The sequence below is a fragment of the Pelodiscus sinensis genome, chromosome 4, assembly GCF_049634645.1.
Source record: "Pelodiscus sinensis isolate JC-2024 chromosome 4, ASM4963464v1, whole genome shotgun sequence".
Classification (NCBI taxonomy): Eukaryota; Metazoa; Chordata; order Testudines; family Trionychidae; genus Pelodiscus; species Pelodiscus sinensis.
In genome coordinates, this window is record NC_134714.1 from 113,711,530 (window position 1) to 113,728,639 (window position 17,110).

General features: G+C 42.9%; 1 protein-coding gene across 5 annotated transcripts in view; it reads right to left on the reverse strand.

The window, feature by feature from the left end:
- PTPN5 (protein tyrosine phosphatase non-receptor type 5) overlaps positions 1 to 17,110 on the reverse strand; it is a 160,090-nt gene that overhangs the window by 20,009 nt on the left and 122,971 nt on the right. For all 5 annotated transcript variants that reach the window (XM_075928115.1, XM_075928116.1, XM_075928117.1 and 2 more), the window contains 4 exons: positions 16,913 to 16,997; positions 10,121 to 10,200; positions 9,403 to 9,540; positions 4,905 to 5,015 (listed from right to left, as the gene is read on the reverse strand). In XM_075928115.1, the coding sequence (XP_075784230.1) occupies positions 4,905 to 5,015; positions 9,403 to 9,540; positions 10,121 to 10,200; positions 16,913 to 16,997 (414 nt within the window). The remainder of the gene's footprint in view (positions 1 to 4,904; positions 5,016 to 9,402; positions 9,541 to 10,120; positions 10,201 to 16,912; positions 16,998 to 17,110) is intronic.

A 17,110-nucleotide genomic window follows, 5' to 3' on the forward strand; every position in this document is an offset into this window, starting at 1 on the left:
AATACCCGTAAGGATCGGGACCAAGAGTCACTTCTGAAAATGAGATTTAGGCACCTAAGCTATTCAGTATTTTTACAGTTACACTGTAGGCTCCTTGAGAACCCAGCCACAGCAGTCAAGAGCACTAGTTTTATAACCACATTTTGAAAGCAGAGTCCAACTTTTATGAAAACCAGTGCTTCCAGAACACAAATTTAGGAAGAAACAAGAATACGTATGCAAAGTAACTCTTCCAGGGGATAGGAAAAAATAATCACTAGTTCAGGATACATTTAGTGTTCTTTACATTGTTACCGATTTAAACTTCCCAATCAGAGAACCCTGAATGCAGCAATTCTGTATACATTCATTCCCACTGAAAATAAAATACTTTTTATCTATGCTTCACTGAGATTCAGGAGGCCTGGGGTTAGAGTGGGAAGAAACCAGGTTTAATTGGTGGTTCAAAGCCCAGAATCATGCTCCTGTGAAGTCTGGGATAATCAATCAGTGGCTATACCCTTGTTAGGTTCCTTTGAAAAAGAAAAAAAGCTTCCCACTTTTTGCTTTATTCCCTTTCCAAGTTCTCAAAGCCTGCTAAGGCCTGACCTCTGCCTTAAAAGGAATTATGATTAACCATTTTCAAACCCTGTTGCTGAGAAATGTGCATCGGAGTCCACGGTGCAGCTGGTGGATCACATTAAATTTCTAATCAGTTTAGATGCTGCAACATCCTACTTCTGTCAAGGGGAGAATGTCCATGGTGTTAGAGAATGTGATGGAAATAATGGCTTCTGTGGTTTTCATTACCAAGTCATTTATTGTAAGTGTACTCCAGAGTCACAAGCATTCCTGCCATTATATGATAAAAGAAGAGTTCCAGGCAATGACATCGCACTAAACCGCACCCTTATTCCTATTCTGGCCGCTCGGAACTATTCAGCAACAAGCTTTGTTTTCCATAGTACTGTCCCAAAGATATTGAAAGCTGACATGTTGCTTAATTGAAGAATCAAGTGTAAAGTGAATGGGAGGGAGCATATTGTAGGGAAAAAGAACTATGTGCTTGGACACTTGTAATGTCAATCAAAGCTTCAGTTATTATATTACACACAGATTTTAGTCCTCTCTCCTTCCATACCTCTCTCTAGTCCTTTTTATCTGCGATGGGCTGCCTGGTGCGATAAGCCATGCCTGAACCCCACCAATAATTTGATTTAAAAATTCTACCTCCCTGTAGAATCCTGCATCACTAGATACACAAATGGAGCCAGATTTACTCCTGCAATAAATGCACAATTGAGTAGAGCTGGCTGAAATTCAGGATGTCCAATCCAAACAATTAAAAAAAAAATTACCACAAAGCAGAAATCCACAAAATAATTCACTGCAGGATTCTCACAGCCAGTGGGGCTGACCGCATTGGTGGACCCCTGGGAAAGGGGGGGGGCAGGAAGACCCAGTTCTGTGTTCCAGGAAGGGGCAGGGCCTCAGGTGGAAGGGGTGGCTTGGAGCATGTCACGCCAGGATTTTTAGGCTCCCTGCTTTATGGTTGGGAGCCTGGAAACCCTGATGTCCTTGACATGGCAGAGCTGCCCTGCAGTCACAGGCCCTGAAAAGCCTGGGGTCCCCAGTCCAAGGGCAGTGCACATGAGGGGGGCTTTCCTAAAGCTGCAGCCTCATACATTGTGCTTAGCAGGATTGCCTGGGTTCTTGGACTTTAAAAGTCTGGCGTTCCCCAGACCCTCCAAGAAATCTGCCAAGTGTTGCATAACTGATCACTTCTGGTGGGTTTGGTTTTTGAATGAAAACTTTGAACTTTTCCATGCAAAACAGATGGACATGTCTAACAAAAAAATTCATTTGTCAGAAAACAATTTTCTGTCAAAACCAGGTCTGAGAGGAAATTTTTTGATCAGCTGTGATCACTAGAATTAAACATCTGCATTTAACAACAATTCTCCAATAACCTTGTCATCTTGGCAGGTCTGGTGAATTTCACTGAGATAGTTGCAGTGGCTAAGTGAAATTATCAAAGGCCTTGTCTGTGAGACAAGGGGACACAAATAGGGTTTGGCTCAGATTTGGCCTTGCTGTTGTGTCACTCTGTCTGACACAGGGTTGTATTTAAGACTGTTACAAAACTGCCCATGTTTGGAAGCAATCTTTCATTCCCACTTGTCTCGGAATGTGATCTTCACCTCATCCTCTGTGCCAAATGCATGACTGACAGACTTTCCATGCTGTTGATTCAGACACAGGATTTCATAGGCTGGCTATCTGCCTATTAGCACACAGCTGGTTAAGACGCAAAGCTGCTTGGGTGTAAGGAGGCTTGTTTTCAGTTTGGGAACCAATTCTACTTTGCCTGTTCAGGTACATGCCTTAAGATCATGGAACCTAGTGTGTTGTGAAATAGGACAGCGATATCTTGAACAAGGTAGAAATGCCAGTCTGGACTTCTACATTGAGTGCTTCTGAAAACATGCACAGAACACCATGTGCCCCATAACCTCAGCCATGCAAAATGCAACACTATCCACAGCCTCAAAAACAACTCTGACATTATAATCAAGGAGGCTGACAAAGGGGGTGCTGTAGTCATCATGAACAGGTCAGATTACAAACAGGAGTCTGCCAGGCAACACCACGTTCTACAGGCTGCTATCCTTTGATCCCACTGAGGAATACAAAAGAAACTCTACCATCTGCTCACGGAACTCCCTGCAACAGCTCAGGACCAAATCTACACAAACACACCCACAGAACCCTGACCAGGAATATTCTGCCTGCTACGCAAGATCCATAATAAGCTATCAGCAATTTCATTCTGTTTACTATAGCATGTTTCCTTAAAGCAATTTCAGTGCTAGCTTACCTAGCTCACTGCATTATAGTTCACTGCATTATAGAATGATGAGGACAAGAAGTGTCAAGAAGGGGTTAGCCGCAGTGAACAATGGTGGAATAATTGTCCCATCAACAACTGCTAATTAGATTGGTAGACATTGTGATGGTCTCCCCATGCTTTATGAACATCGGCTTATAAATATTAATATGCATAACTTGGAGATACTTTGAACAAAATACTTCATGTAACCAATCACTTTTAATGTTTCAATCTGTTGCATCTGTATATCCTATTTTGGTGCATGTATCATTCTCATATTTAAAGTTAGAAATATGAAGTATGACACAGTTTATAGCCTTAAATGTAATAATAAGTGTCATTACTGGTGTCTCAACGACTTGGTGAGCTGCATAATGACTTGTAAACTTCCTTGTTTGTCCTGTAAATCCAAATGTGATTGGACTAGTAAGATGTATGGCCATACCACATGGTATTGGGATTCCGTTTTGACTTGATATTTTCCCATGAAAGTGGAGATGTAAAACAAAAGGTTTCCACCCTGCGGAAATGACTACTTAAGCAATGGGAAGCTATTAGTCCTTTGTCTTTGGCAGGCCTGTAAAACCTGGAAAGGATACAAAGAGCTGGAGACCAAAGTCAGAGTAAAGATCATCTTTGACTTGAAGACTATGCCTGAAGTAAGAACAGCTCGTTAGGGTAAGAATCCACATTCAATAAGTTTTTTAGTGAATTAGAACTCTCTGTGCATTTTCTTTTCATTTGAATTTAATCACTTATTTTGATCTGTCTGTTTTCACTTGCAACCACTTAAGTCCTGCTGTTTGTTCTTAATAATTTTTGTTTATGATCAGGCCCGGTGTAAATATTGTTACCTGTGGGGAATGACTAATATGCATCTTTCTTTCATTGATAAAGAGGGTGAACATCCTCATGAGCTTTCCCTGTGTAAAGCTTTTACACAGAGAAAGATGGATTTATTCGAGGATTTGATCCCTTTTGGGGGTTGGCTACCTGGGTGCTGTCCCCTATAACAGCATTCTCCTAGAGCGGAAGTGGTTCAGTGTCTGCATTGCTCTTTAGGGAGGCAGTAACCCCAACTCTGTGCTTTGTCTGGGGGAGACCAGAGGATCTAGTGTAGCGAGCGGGGTGATGGGAAGCCCCAGAGAGCAAGAAGGTGGGTGTCAGTGGCATGATTAGCACACCGGGGAACAATCCCAAGCAGTCTTCTGTGACCACACCCCGTCACAGACATATTACTGAGTGAAACTGGAGGAGACAACATATAGACAAAGGAGTAGAACAAATGGTTTAGAATGGACAGGACATTAGACTAGGATTCCTGAGTTCCCTTCCCAGCCCTATTGTTATCTTAGCTTTCTGTGTAACATTTTGCACCCAATAATTTTATAACACAAAAATATAAGAAATGTTTAATAATGTTAATATGAAGAGTAGAAGCACAATTTAATTTTTTCTCAGATTAACATCTGCCTGAGATCTCTACACAACCTAGAACATGTAAAACCTCACATTGAGCCAAACCCTCAGCTAGGGTAAATCAAGTATATAGCTCCTGGGAAAGAGCTAAGCCAATTTATACCAGTCAAGGAGCTGACCCATACTGCACAAAATTCCTTGTACTCCATACAACATCGTCACAAAGTTTATTAGGTTAACCTAAAGCCAGTATCTTTAGTATAACTTATAAAGGCTGGTTCAACGTTACGTAAGTTACTATCCTCAAGCTAACATGTCAGCATAGAAGACACTTGCACAGAATGATTCACTGATCTCTTCCAGTGAATGAACATATTCCTGTTACAAGTGGCCTGAAAGCCTTTTGACTGTACACATCCAGTTTACATCTCTGATTTTATTACTGCATTGTTCACATTTTTGGGATCTGAACTGGGGAACTGCGAATGCAGTAGCAACAACTGATATATGCACAGAGGATAGATTTGTACTCAGTTCTCCATGAACACTCGTGCTCCATGAACGTGTGTAAGTTTTGGATGTCCATGTCATTATAAATACATCTGAGTAATCTTACCTCCAGGGTGATAAGTCTTAATCGGTAATCATCCGCTTGTATGACCTGGTTAACTGTGATTTCTATTCCTTCATAGGTGACCTGCTCCTCTGGCCAATACTCTGTACATTTCTGCATGCAACAGAAAATATATTTAAGGAGACAACTCACTTTACTGAGCAAAACCCATGTCAAGTGCATGCTTAGATGAATAAGGACTATTTCTTTAACAAGATGCAGTTCAACCTTTTCCTTCAAACATAAGGGCCAAAGTTTCACATAGTCTTCTTTGCACTCATATTACTCTGGTTAAAACCTCTCTTTATATGCAGCAAGTCTAATAATTGTGCAATTATCTACCTGATGTAGCAGGTAGATAATACTTGGTTTATGTGTGTGCAATGTGATGTATCTACACATTTTTAAATTTCATTTGGGAAGCAGGTAAGAAATGTGGCAACATGTATTAGTATTCTAGTCTATTTTTATTTTAATGATATATATTTATTAATATTCTGCTCTTTAACAATAATTATTTATGTACTGTGCATAAACTGATATTGAAATGTGCATCACCCCTTTTCTGTCTCTAATAAAGAACTATTGCTCTGTGAATCTGAAATTGTAATCTGTATGTTTTCCCTAAAAAGGGACATAACTGGAAATGATTTTGGAATATCTAGTGTGGTTGGAATCCTGCCTTATAATGGGAAAAGCAAAGGAGCTAAAACAAAGAAAATGTCAGAATAGTGATTTTAGTTTTGCTTAATTACTTTGGCCAAATTTATAAATTGCACTGAATCAGTCCATACTGTCTAAATAAATGAAGTTATAATCCATGTTTAAGGATATATTGTGTCATTTGTGCCACAATGCTACTTAAGAGGTAATGGAGAGCAATGCTTAAAAGAAAAGTTCTGGGAAAGACTGTCTATCACATATTTTTCCTGGGGCTGCTCCATGTGTGTGAAGTAGGCCCCCCGCACATTGGCAGAGATTACTCCCCTTGTAAACAGTGTTCTCTTTAATTTTCCCCACCTCTGAGCAGAATGAATTTTGTTATGTGCACCAATGTAGAGGTGAGGAGCAACACATCATATTGATATTAGTGCGCATATAACAAAATTCATGTAGTAGGAGTGCAGCCAAGGGGTTCTAAGTGTGGGAGGGGGCTCAGGGATGTGAGGGCTCTGGGATGGGGGGCTCAGGGCTGGGAGAGGAGGTTGGGGTGTGCAAGGGCTCTGGGGATAAGGGGTTTGGAGTGCAGAAGGGGGCTCCCAGTGGGGCCAAGGGATTTGTAATGCAGGAGGAGGCTGTGGATTGAGGCGGGGGGTTGAGGTGCAGGAGGGGGTGAGGGCCCTGGCATGCAAGAGGAGGCTCCAGGTTTGGGGAGGACATCAGGGCTGGGGGTTGAGGTGCAGGAGAGGATACAGGTTCTCAGATGGGGTGAGGGCTTTGGGGTGGGGCTGGCGATGAGAGGTTTAGGGTGCAGGAAGTGGCTCTGGGTTGGGAGGCTTGGGGTTGGGCAGGGCAGTTAGGGCTTGGGTTTATCTAGGCAGCTCCTGGGTAGCAGCGCTAAGGCAGGCTACCTGGTGCCTGCTGTACTGGGGGACACACTGGGTCCTGGAACCAGCCAGCAAGTCTGGCTCCTGGGGCAGGGGATGGGGCTCCTCTGCACCTGATGGTGCCCTGCCTAGGAGCTGGACCTGCTGCACTAGCTGTTTCTCTGCTGGCCCCAGCACAGAGCTGCTGCAGCTGGCAGGAAGTAGAACTCAGCACAGAGCTGCCCTGGCTGCAGCAGCTCCTTGCTGGGGCAAGCAGGGACGGGTGCCTTCCCGCTGGCTGCAACAACTTCAGGGTCTGGGGAGAGGTATCTCCCCCTGCTGCAACTCTGAGCTCCTACATGGGGCTTAATGGGAAACGACACGGTTGCACGGTGTGGCAGGGACTTTGCTTGTAAGCTTCTCCCATGGACCAGTGTGGAGGAACAAATGGCGCCCCAGGGATAAAGCAGAGAGCAAGCTGCCCGCCTGCTCTCCAGATTAACGGGGCTGCTATTGTAGGAGGTCTTGATGCACCTACATAAGTGAAGGGAGAGGGGATACTTAAAAGCCCTCCCTTCTGCAAAGTCCAGCATGATCTGGCCTTAAACCTTGTGAGCAAATTAAAAAAAAAAATTCTGCTGGCAGGGAATGGCCAAGGACTCAAAAAAGTCTCCAAGAGCTGCTGGGCCAAATTCTGTGAGAGTGGAAACAGGTGTTGCTCCATCAATGAAGCTGTGTTGCTTTACCCTACAAATGAATGTGGCCCATTGTGTCACTGTAAACGCAGACTGAATTCCTCCCCCCTCTTCCATTGCAGAATCCATTGTAAAAAGCGTCAAATGCGCCAGCAGCTATCAATAGCACAGACGCGATGCTGCTGAAGTGAGTGGAGTTGGATCGCCCACACATTTCTGTGGGCTGTCTGTCAGTTTGGATTAGATGTGACAGAGGGCTGGGAGACTGAGTCGTTCACCCTCGCATGAGCCAAGCCACTGTGTGTAGCAGAAGCACAAAGACACGCTTACTAGCATCACTGGCAGAACAAAGGCTTTAGTTCTAAACCTACACATTGCGAGACCTGGTATTTCTATAGGAATACGTGGTAGGAAAAAAGGGAACATAGAAGATGTTAGTATGAAAGACCTTACCCTATATTTATGTTTGAGTCTCACTGAACCATTTCATTTTGGATACAAAAGGTATCAGGAGAAACTCAGTCTCTGTAAGCTAGATGCAGGCTGTATCCAGTAACTCTACTGTGATAGTAACATGGCAGTGCAGTGTTTCCTGGGGCTGATGTGACAGGTGAGAGAGTCTGTTGGTGCTAAACAACAGGAAACACTGATGCCAACATTATTTTGCATTTCAGTGGTACAGCCCAGATGTAAAAACCAGAGCGGGAAAGAGTGACAGCAGAGAAGACAATGGAGGGTATGATTGCCTCTTGCTCATTTTTTCTTCTCAAGTCTATATTGATAACATTTTCCAAAGTGACTAAGTGATCTGGAAGTCTAAGTCCCATTTTCCAAAGTGACCTAGCCATTTAGAGCCAGATTTTTAAATACACAAGTGCTTTTGAAAACCCCATCAGGTACCTTTCTGCACCTTCAGGTGCTTAATCAGCTTTGAGAATCTGGCCCTAAATCCCATTGAAAGTCTGTGGGAGCTACGCTCCTCAGACTCAGATTTATAAAGGTATGCAGACATTTCTCTGTTCAGTTTTGCAATATCTAACTGACTTAGGAGCCTAAAACAGGACTTAGCTGTCTAAATCACTTAGGCCTTGTAATGCTGAAAGTGGGACTTTGGCTCCTAAATCACTTTTGAAAATTTTACCTCACTTTTATTTCTGGCCTCACATTTTCTGCATTGCTGTTGCAAAGTCTCACACTTCCACAATTTGCATCACTGCTGTTTTGGGGTCATGTGGAATAATGTTTCGATACTGGCTACATCATCCCAAAGCAGCCAGGATGCAAATTGTGGGAGCATGAGACTTTGCAGATAAAGCTGTATGGGATGGACTGGTAGAAATACATTACATATCCACAGACAACTAACTCTCATAAATACCAATTCTAGCACAGGGTGATTCAAAAAAGTTTGGAACATCTTTAATCAGCTGCAGTATTTTAAAAGCATTTCCCAAAATGCTAAACAGGGGGCAATCCTCCACATACAGATCCTCTTTAGCTGCTTCTCATCATAACTAACATCATAACACGACAGAGTACTGGCTGTGTCTAGACTGCATCCTTTTTTCGTAAAAGGGATGCAAATTAGACATATCGCAATTGCAAATGAAGCGGGGATTTAAATCTCCCCTGCTTCATTAGCATAAAAATGGCTGCCACTTTTTTCCGGCTCAGAGCTTTGCCGGAAAAAAGCGCCAGTCTAGACGCAGATCTTTCGGAAAATAAAGCCTTTTCTGAAAGATCCCTTATCCCTCTTAAAATAAGGGATAAAGGATCTTTCGGAAAAGGCTTTATCTTCCAAAAGATCCGCGTCTAGACTGACGCTTTTTTCCGGCAAAGCTCCGAGCCGGAAAAAAGTGGCAGCCATTTTTATGCTAATGAAGCGGGGAGATTTAAATCCCCGCTTCATTTGCAATTGCGATATGTCTAATCTGCATCACTTTTACAAAAAAGGGATGCAGTCTAGACACAGCCAGTATGTTTAATGAAGCAGGGACAGCTTCATGGAAAATGGTTGCAGAAAATAACCCAAAATACATAGGGTCCGAACTTCTTTATCCAGTGTTACTCTACTGTTTATCGGTATTGACATAAAAAAATCAATAGGGCTTGAACTTCGTGGGGCATTGCTTTTGAAACCTTCAGAGGTGACTTCAAAAAGTTAACTGCAATGCACTGTAAACTTTGGTCCCTGAACCAATTCATTTATTTCCATGAGCATGGCACCTGTGCCTAAAATACACAGAAGATTGAGACACAGCTCATATGTAATATCATTACCTCATTCATCTCTTCTATATTGGTAATCATGACAATGATAGGAGAACGCTCTTGCCACACCATTCTCCAGAAATCACTGACAGTATTAACTATGGGTCCCTGAGTAGCAATATATACCTTTTCCTCTTCTCCATAGCCCTGCCAACAAAGCAACAACAGATAATTATCAAACGGTACACACGCACATCCCTGGACACTTCAATCTTTATACAGGGAAAGCTCTCATTGACTGCAATGGGATTACTGCCTGAGTAAAGACTGCAGTATCCGGTCAACAGTTACTAATTGAAGAGATATTACGCTCACTCCCTCTCTCGCGCATTCACACACACATACATACAACCAAGGTAGAAGGTGCCACTTCAGCTTGTACAAGCAGCAGGCAGTACTGTGCAAATGGGATTGATTCATGCTACAACCACCTGGTGGTAACTCTGGGTCAAATCTTGCAGGCATAATTCGCATGGACTTTGCTGGGATTTCTGCTTGCATCCAATCAGAGAGTCGGAGAATTTCATGTAAAAAATGGCAAATATCTTACTTTTATTGGACCAGAACCTTTACAGTTGCACTCTGAGGTTCTGTTTCCAATAATATAAAAACAAGAGAGAAAAAGAAAAAACAAGATGGTCTTTAGAAGCCAATTGACAGTATGATTGTTTTTAAACGATCAGTTGCTAACAATCTATGCAGATACATTGGACTGCTGAGCTCTTACCCTGATGTAGTTAGCATTGATATATGAGCTAAGAGGATCGTCCTGGTCAGTTGACGTAAGGCACACTCTGCTGTGAGGATCTACAATGTGTAAAGAGATAGCTAATAGTTATCAGTAAAGAAAAGAAAAGATTTTTAAGATCACTTTCTAATCTTTAGTAATACAGCTAATTACTCAGACATAATCATTAGTAGTCACAACATATACCTGTGATGCTCTAAAGAGGGTGCTAGCAAGTCTCTGGTTGCAATGTGTGCCTATATCGCTGCATTTACTTTCAGTGAGCCACTCACTGGAGAGCCTCATTTGGCGAGAATTAAAATAGAACTAAAGCACTAACCCCAGAATATCAACAGATATTTGTGTGCAACAAAACTATCTTACTAAATTAATAGGACTGTTGTAAGTAGACTGCAAGAGCATCTGAATGATTCTTGGTGTCTGACTGTGTTGTCTGTTCCACTGCAAGCCGAGAGAGACTAAACTCCATGGAATGTAAGCAAGCACTCCAGTTATTGTAATTTGGGTTTAACATAAAAATAAAATTGATGCATAAGTACTATTGAGCAAATAGTGTTATCGATTGGTGACTTCAGTGAGGCTGTCTGTCTCAATAAGAGCTGAGTAAAAACTATTAGCACCTCAAGATTTAGCCCATTCAGTTTATAAACGCTATCCCTCACCCTATTTTTGGGCTTAAATTAAGGCCTTGTCTACACAGAAGAATTGCACCATTTTCACTATGTTGGTTTAGTTAAAGCTATGCAATGCCCCCTAGACTGTATGTAGTTACATAGATATATCCCAGGGCTTTCTACACAGAAGTCGCTACAGCAGCACCCTCCAGAGATGCTGCTACAGCTCTTCAGGAGAGCCCCTCTTGTCAACATGTGCAATCCACCTGTTGGATTCTAAGCTGTCTAAGCTGACAGCAAAATTCCCCCATAAACGTAGCTGTCCATCCCAGGAACTGGACTGGTTTAACTGGATTTGTCACACGCCGAACTTATATAAACCTAATTTCCTAGTGTAGACCTAGCCTTAGTAATTGAGGAATAAGCCGTAGCAACATAAGCACTTTTATACCACTGTAACTGAATCCACACCAAGAGTTATACTAGTAGGAGTCTTTAAAAATAACAGTCTTTCACGTAAACAGTTCAAAACTAATGTGCAGACCACACCTACGTTGATAGTATCCCTTAAAATATCGTCATACGTCACAAAGAAGCAAAACAAGGTTAGTTCTTTTTCTGCAGTTTTTTCTAACAGTGTTTTGAGTGAGGATGTTAAATTGCAGTTATCTATCTAATTGTGAAGTTTATACAATTTGTTTCGACTACACAACTAGTCAATAAGGATCGTTCTGCAGTGCTGCAGTGGGAGTAGCTCCAGGAGCCAGCATGAGCTGGGACTGAGCAGTCCCGGCTTTGTGCCAGCTCTGGGAGTCACCTGCACTGCAGCTCTGCATTTTAAATGTAGTAAGAGGGGGTGCAGAGTCTGGGAGGGAGTTGTGACCTTGAAGAAGTGGGGAGAGGGGATACCGAGGATTGGGATGATAGCCTGGGGCAGGTAGTTGGGGGGAAAGAGGGGGTAGGGTGCCAGAGGCAGGCTCTGGATGGAAGGCCCTTACCTAGTCGGCTCCCAGTCAGCAGCCTGCAGGAACCTGAGACAGGCTCCCTGCATGTGTGTGTGTGTGGGGTGGGGGGAGTGAATGGGTGGGGTTGCTTCATGTGGTTCTGCTCCGGCACAGGGAGGGAAGAAGGGAGAGAGGGAGGAGGCTTCATTTTCTGCCTCTGTCTTCGGCAAAATTTCTCAGCTCCCACTGGCCCAACTGGCCAATTGGAACTTGGGGATTTTGCTAGAGGAGTGGGGACAGGACTCAAATCTTTCTTCTCCCTGCTCAGCTTGCAGAGCAATTAGCAGCCTGCTGTTTAAAGCAGCTGCACGGTAGTAAGGTAGTAAGGTGCCCGCTAGGCACCTCTTGGCCACCCCTGCTCCCTGGTAGGTTACACTGCCTTCCTTACAGAAACACTTCTTGAAAAGTCTTACAAAATGTAATAAGGAGTGAATGCAATATGGCTCTATACAATTAAACAAGATTGCTTAGAAATTTTGCTTAGATCTAGAAAAATTGTAAGAGAATTATAATTTTTTTAAAAGATTTTCATATATGGAGTTCCAGAGCAAGGATATAATTGTCTATTATATTATGCAAGACCAAAAAAAAAAAAAAAAAACCCCAACCAAACAAATGTAGAAAAATCATCATTTTCTATTACATTTTGTGGGACTTTTCCATGAAGGAAGAGGTTTCAAATTTTCTGTCAGCATGCAGATTTAAGTTTGTGAAACATCCAAATTAATCTGAGTAGCTTGGCACATATCCAAATACCAAAAACACCCTCACCCCTTAAAAAGATTTCCCCAAACTATCTTCACCACCATCAGCACCAAATTGGGAATCTGCAAAAAGAAATTTGCTACAAAAGAAATATAAATTAACCAAATTAGAGCCTATTATCATGTCTCTCACTAACAATTAACTATAGGGTTGCATGTAAACTAATGATTATGCTAAGTGCCTGCTTACCTTTCAATGATAACCAGCACAAATACTTCTGGAGTACACAGCTGGGTTGAGAATTTTAGGCTTTTGTTTGTTCTTTTATTTTCGAGATATACTTTTTGCTTTCAATGTCACTTTTATAATCAAGTGCCTCTGCTTCCTACTGTAGACTGGAGGTCATATTTCACTGAAGCTATGTCTAGACTGTAGAGTTTTTTCACAAAAACTCACGGAGCGTCCACACCTCAAGCACATTTTTGCGCAAATAAATCGACAGACTGGAGGGGTTTTTGTGCAAGAGTTATTCCTCTTTCTACAAAGAGTAACTCCTTTTTGCTCAAGAACTTTTGTGCAAAAAGGTGTGTGTGGACAGGGAACTGCCACTTTTTGCACAAAAAACTCCTATAAAAAAAGCACTGGTGGCCATTCTATGAATAAGCTATCAGTGCTTTCTTTCGAGAGAGCGTCCATGCTGTCTGGATACTCTCTTGTGCAAAAGCTCATCACTTTTTCGATGCGCTTTTGCAGTGTGGATGCTTTTTACAGAACTTCTTGAGCAAGAAGCCTGTAGTGTAGACATAGCCTGAGTCTCCTCTGGCAAACAGATTAGGGCTACAGCATAGGTTTTGCTCTGTAATCAGCTGTTCAGTCCATAATTGCTTGGTGCAAGCCAACAGTTATGAAGACCCTTGTGGCACAGGCAGCACAGGCTGCGTTCATTCATTCTGGAAACTATAAAATCAGGAGATACACATAGTCGTGAACACACTGGCCTCCTCGTCAGCCCACCCACATCATACCTCCAACACTCTCACTTCCATGGTATTAGGGAGAGAAAGGCCAAAGAGAAGTTTTATGCTGGGAAGGGAGAATACAATAGCCTCTCCCCACACTTATGCTGGCTGCGACACAGCCAGCTCCCCGCACCTATGCTGGTCCTGGGTGTGTTCCACGGAGAGGAACAGAGAGAGGGCAGGACTGTAATAATTCCAGTAGCAGTGATGATGGTGTGTCCATTGGTGGTTTCCCATGTGGCTGCCTCTCATCATCATCAAAAAACTGGCTCTGGGATATTAGGTTTCACAGCTATGGATGGTTTTGAAATCCTTGATTTTTACTAGGGATGTAAGCAACTAGTCAAGTAGTCACTAAACTAGTCACTTCTTCCCCCGCTCCCCTTGCTGCCTCTATCAGAGGCAACAAGGGGGGGAGCTGGTGCTGGGGGGAGCCAGCTTAAAAGCCCATTCCCCACAACATCATTTCCGCGGGGAAGCAGAGGCACAGCGGGAGACCGGGTGACAGTCGGGAATCAGCTGTCCCAGCTCATGCCCGGTCCCAGAAGCTGTGCTTCTGCTTTTGAAACATAGCAAGAGCCACGGGCTACATTTCAAAAGCAGAGGCACAGCTTCTGGGATGGGGCGCGAGCTGGGTCAGCTGAATACTGGCTCACCCCAGCCTCCTGGCTGCGCCTCCACCTCCCCTGTTTGGGCTCCCCGCTGTGCCTCTGCCTTTGAAATGTAGCAAGAGACATGGGCCCCCCTTCCCCTTTATCAACTAATCAAGTAGTCGATGGAAATTCCACCGACTACTTGATTAGCTGATTAATCAAAATTTAACTTCCCTCATTTTTACTCCAGTCAGTGGAAAAGTCTGATTTCCTCTGGATATATTCCTTGTTAGCATTTGTAGTCAGTCTAGAGTGGGAGCCATTCTTCCCATCTGAATGGCTCACAGCAATGGACATGAGTATTACCAGATTTTGTAAGACTGAGGTGGAGCCGGCATCAAGGAATGATGGTATTTGAAGAATGGACCAAGTCATTACTGAATGCACAGAGGAAAACCTAACAGACCTCGATTAAGAGCTGTGAGACAAGATTTTAAAAAGTGGCAAGTAATTTTGTGTTCTTCCATTTCTGAGTGTCCAACTTAAGACACGATAACAAAATTAAAACTTCAAAAAAGTGCTGGGCAATGCCCTTTGAAAATCAGGCTCCTTTAAGGTATATGAGTTTGGGTGCCCAAACGGAGGCACTCAGAGTCACTAGTCAGTTTTGAAAACCTTCACTGTAACATCCAAATGTAACTTCCAGCTGGATAGAAATGATAATGCACCCAATTGTTAGCATGTGTGGTAGACCCAGGGCAGCTGGCTACAATAGTTTGCTGGAGGACAGGCATAGTGGGAGCTGGGTGCAGCACCATAATTAGGTATTTTTGCACTGGGGGACAAAATATTAATTGTGCGCCCCCTCTCCTTAGGTTGGCATGCGTTGCGCTCTTTACTTCTGCAACTTATTATGTTTACTTATTGAGTCTTTGCAATCCTGATGAAGATGCGCCCAGGGTAAGCGCCTTACTTGCCCCACCCTTGTTATGGCCCTGGCTGGGTGAATGGTTTTCTGTTTCCTGAGTGAACTGCCAGAGACTGCTACCATGTAATCAATGAATTAATTAAGAGTTTGCCTGAAGCAGCAGGCTAATCCGGCAACTCAGGCCAGTTAAGGCCTGCTGTACTTCTTGAAAAGGTTTCCCATCAGGGAAAGGAGGGGGAAGGAGAAGAGTGAAGGACTGAGGGGAGGAAGTGCGTTGCTGGAGAGCTGAGTATTGAGAAAGGAAAAAGTGTTTGTGCTGAAGCAGGAAAGATTTACTCGGATACCAGGGAGAAGGCACTAAGGGAGCATTTGGGGAAGTGGCCCAGGGAAAAGGCTGCTGTATTGGGGCTAGAGGAAAAACTCCATCAGTTGCTGCTAGCTAGGGTCCCTGGGCCAGAACCCAGAGTAGTGGGCGGGCCCGGGTTCCCCCCAACCCTCCGCATACCACTAAAAGTCTGCTTCTGCAAAGGGAGGCCAGGATTATGGAGGAGTTTTCCCACCTCCAATCCTTTACCTTTGCCAACGATAAGAATGGCTCAGTAAGCTGTAACCCTGGTCTCTAGAAAAGATAAGAGGCAGCGTGAAGGGCCACAGTGAGCCTCTGAGGCGTATCATAACTGCGTAGAAGTGCAGAACCCATGGGGCATAGCTGGAGCTTTGCTACATATGTCTTAGGACAAAGGTTCTGAAAAGTTTGACCGAGTGTTTTTAACACTTCTGGTTCCAGCTGGAAATTGCAAACCATCTCTAGGAGGGCTATCTACATGGGATTTCTGACCAAGACTGCAAGTTGGAGATTTCAGGAGAAAACCTATTCTTGACAGATTTCCTGTTCAGTTTTGTAGACTAAAGTGATTTGCATAGCTGATCAGATTCTAACTTCTGGATGCTTATGTGAGCCTAACTAGTTCTCTGAACCATTTGAGCTTCCCAAACAAAGCTGCAAAGGAGCTTGATGGCACCGTCTATTTGACAATGGCTTGGCGAAAAGAGAAGCATCTGTCAAAACATTAATATTCAGACACGACATCTTATAATTGGCTCACTTTCCAAACTAGCTTTAAGTGTGACAGAGGGGAAAAATGATAATGGCTGTAAAAATCAATCCAAGCAAAATGTTTCTCAGAATTTCCATTCTTGGCTATAGGTAATAATGCAAGATACATTTTTAAAAGAAAGATGTATTATATATTCATAATGAGACTAAACCAAACTCTGAGGCCCTTATTCAATTTTCACTTGCAGCCTGATCCAGAGACATGCCAAGCACATTAGGCCTAATCCATCACACTATGCTATAAGTGTGAATCTTGACATTGACTTTAAGATTCATTCTTAATGAACCCTTGCCTTCATTAAGAATCCAGTCGGAGTTGAGGAGGTCAGTACCTTTTCCAATTAAGCTTATGACTGAAGTAGTCCTACTGGCTTCAAAGAAAGCACGTGAGTAGTAAAATACTGCCCAGCATAAGTAAGGGTGCCATTAAACAGGAGTTTACCAGAGAAAATAAAGTACAATTTCAATAAAAGCATCCAAGACTTGGGGCAAAAGTTTCAAAAGCATGGAGGTAATTTAGGAACTAATTCAAAAGAGCTTATTTTCAAAAGTGACACAGGAGCTTAAATCTTTTTAGCTTTCAATAGGACTTAAATGTTTAAGTCTCTAATGAAAATGGGGGCTTTAGAAAACATTAGACTTGCTCAATGTTAGCTACAGTCTAACAGACGCCTCTTGGAGAGGATTTATGAAAGGCATTCCATCAAAAGCAAGAAACTCAACAAAGACAAGATACAGAGACTTCACTACATATTGCTTCACTGAATTGCAGACTTATAAGTTTAGCTTACTTGGGAGAATTGTTTTGTAGCGATTCTTCCGCACTAATCCTGGAATATCATATTCCTTTGGATCAACAAAATTCATTGGGATTTCCTGTTGGAAGAGAAATATATTAGAATATATTAATAGATTCACAGGGGGAAAATAACCCATTACGTCTTGACTGTGGAGGAGTAGCGGAGATGAAGTCAATTGAGACATATGGT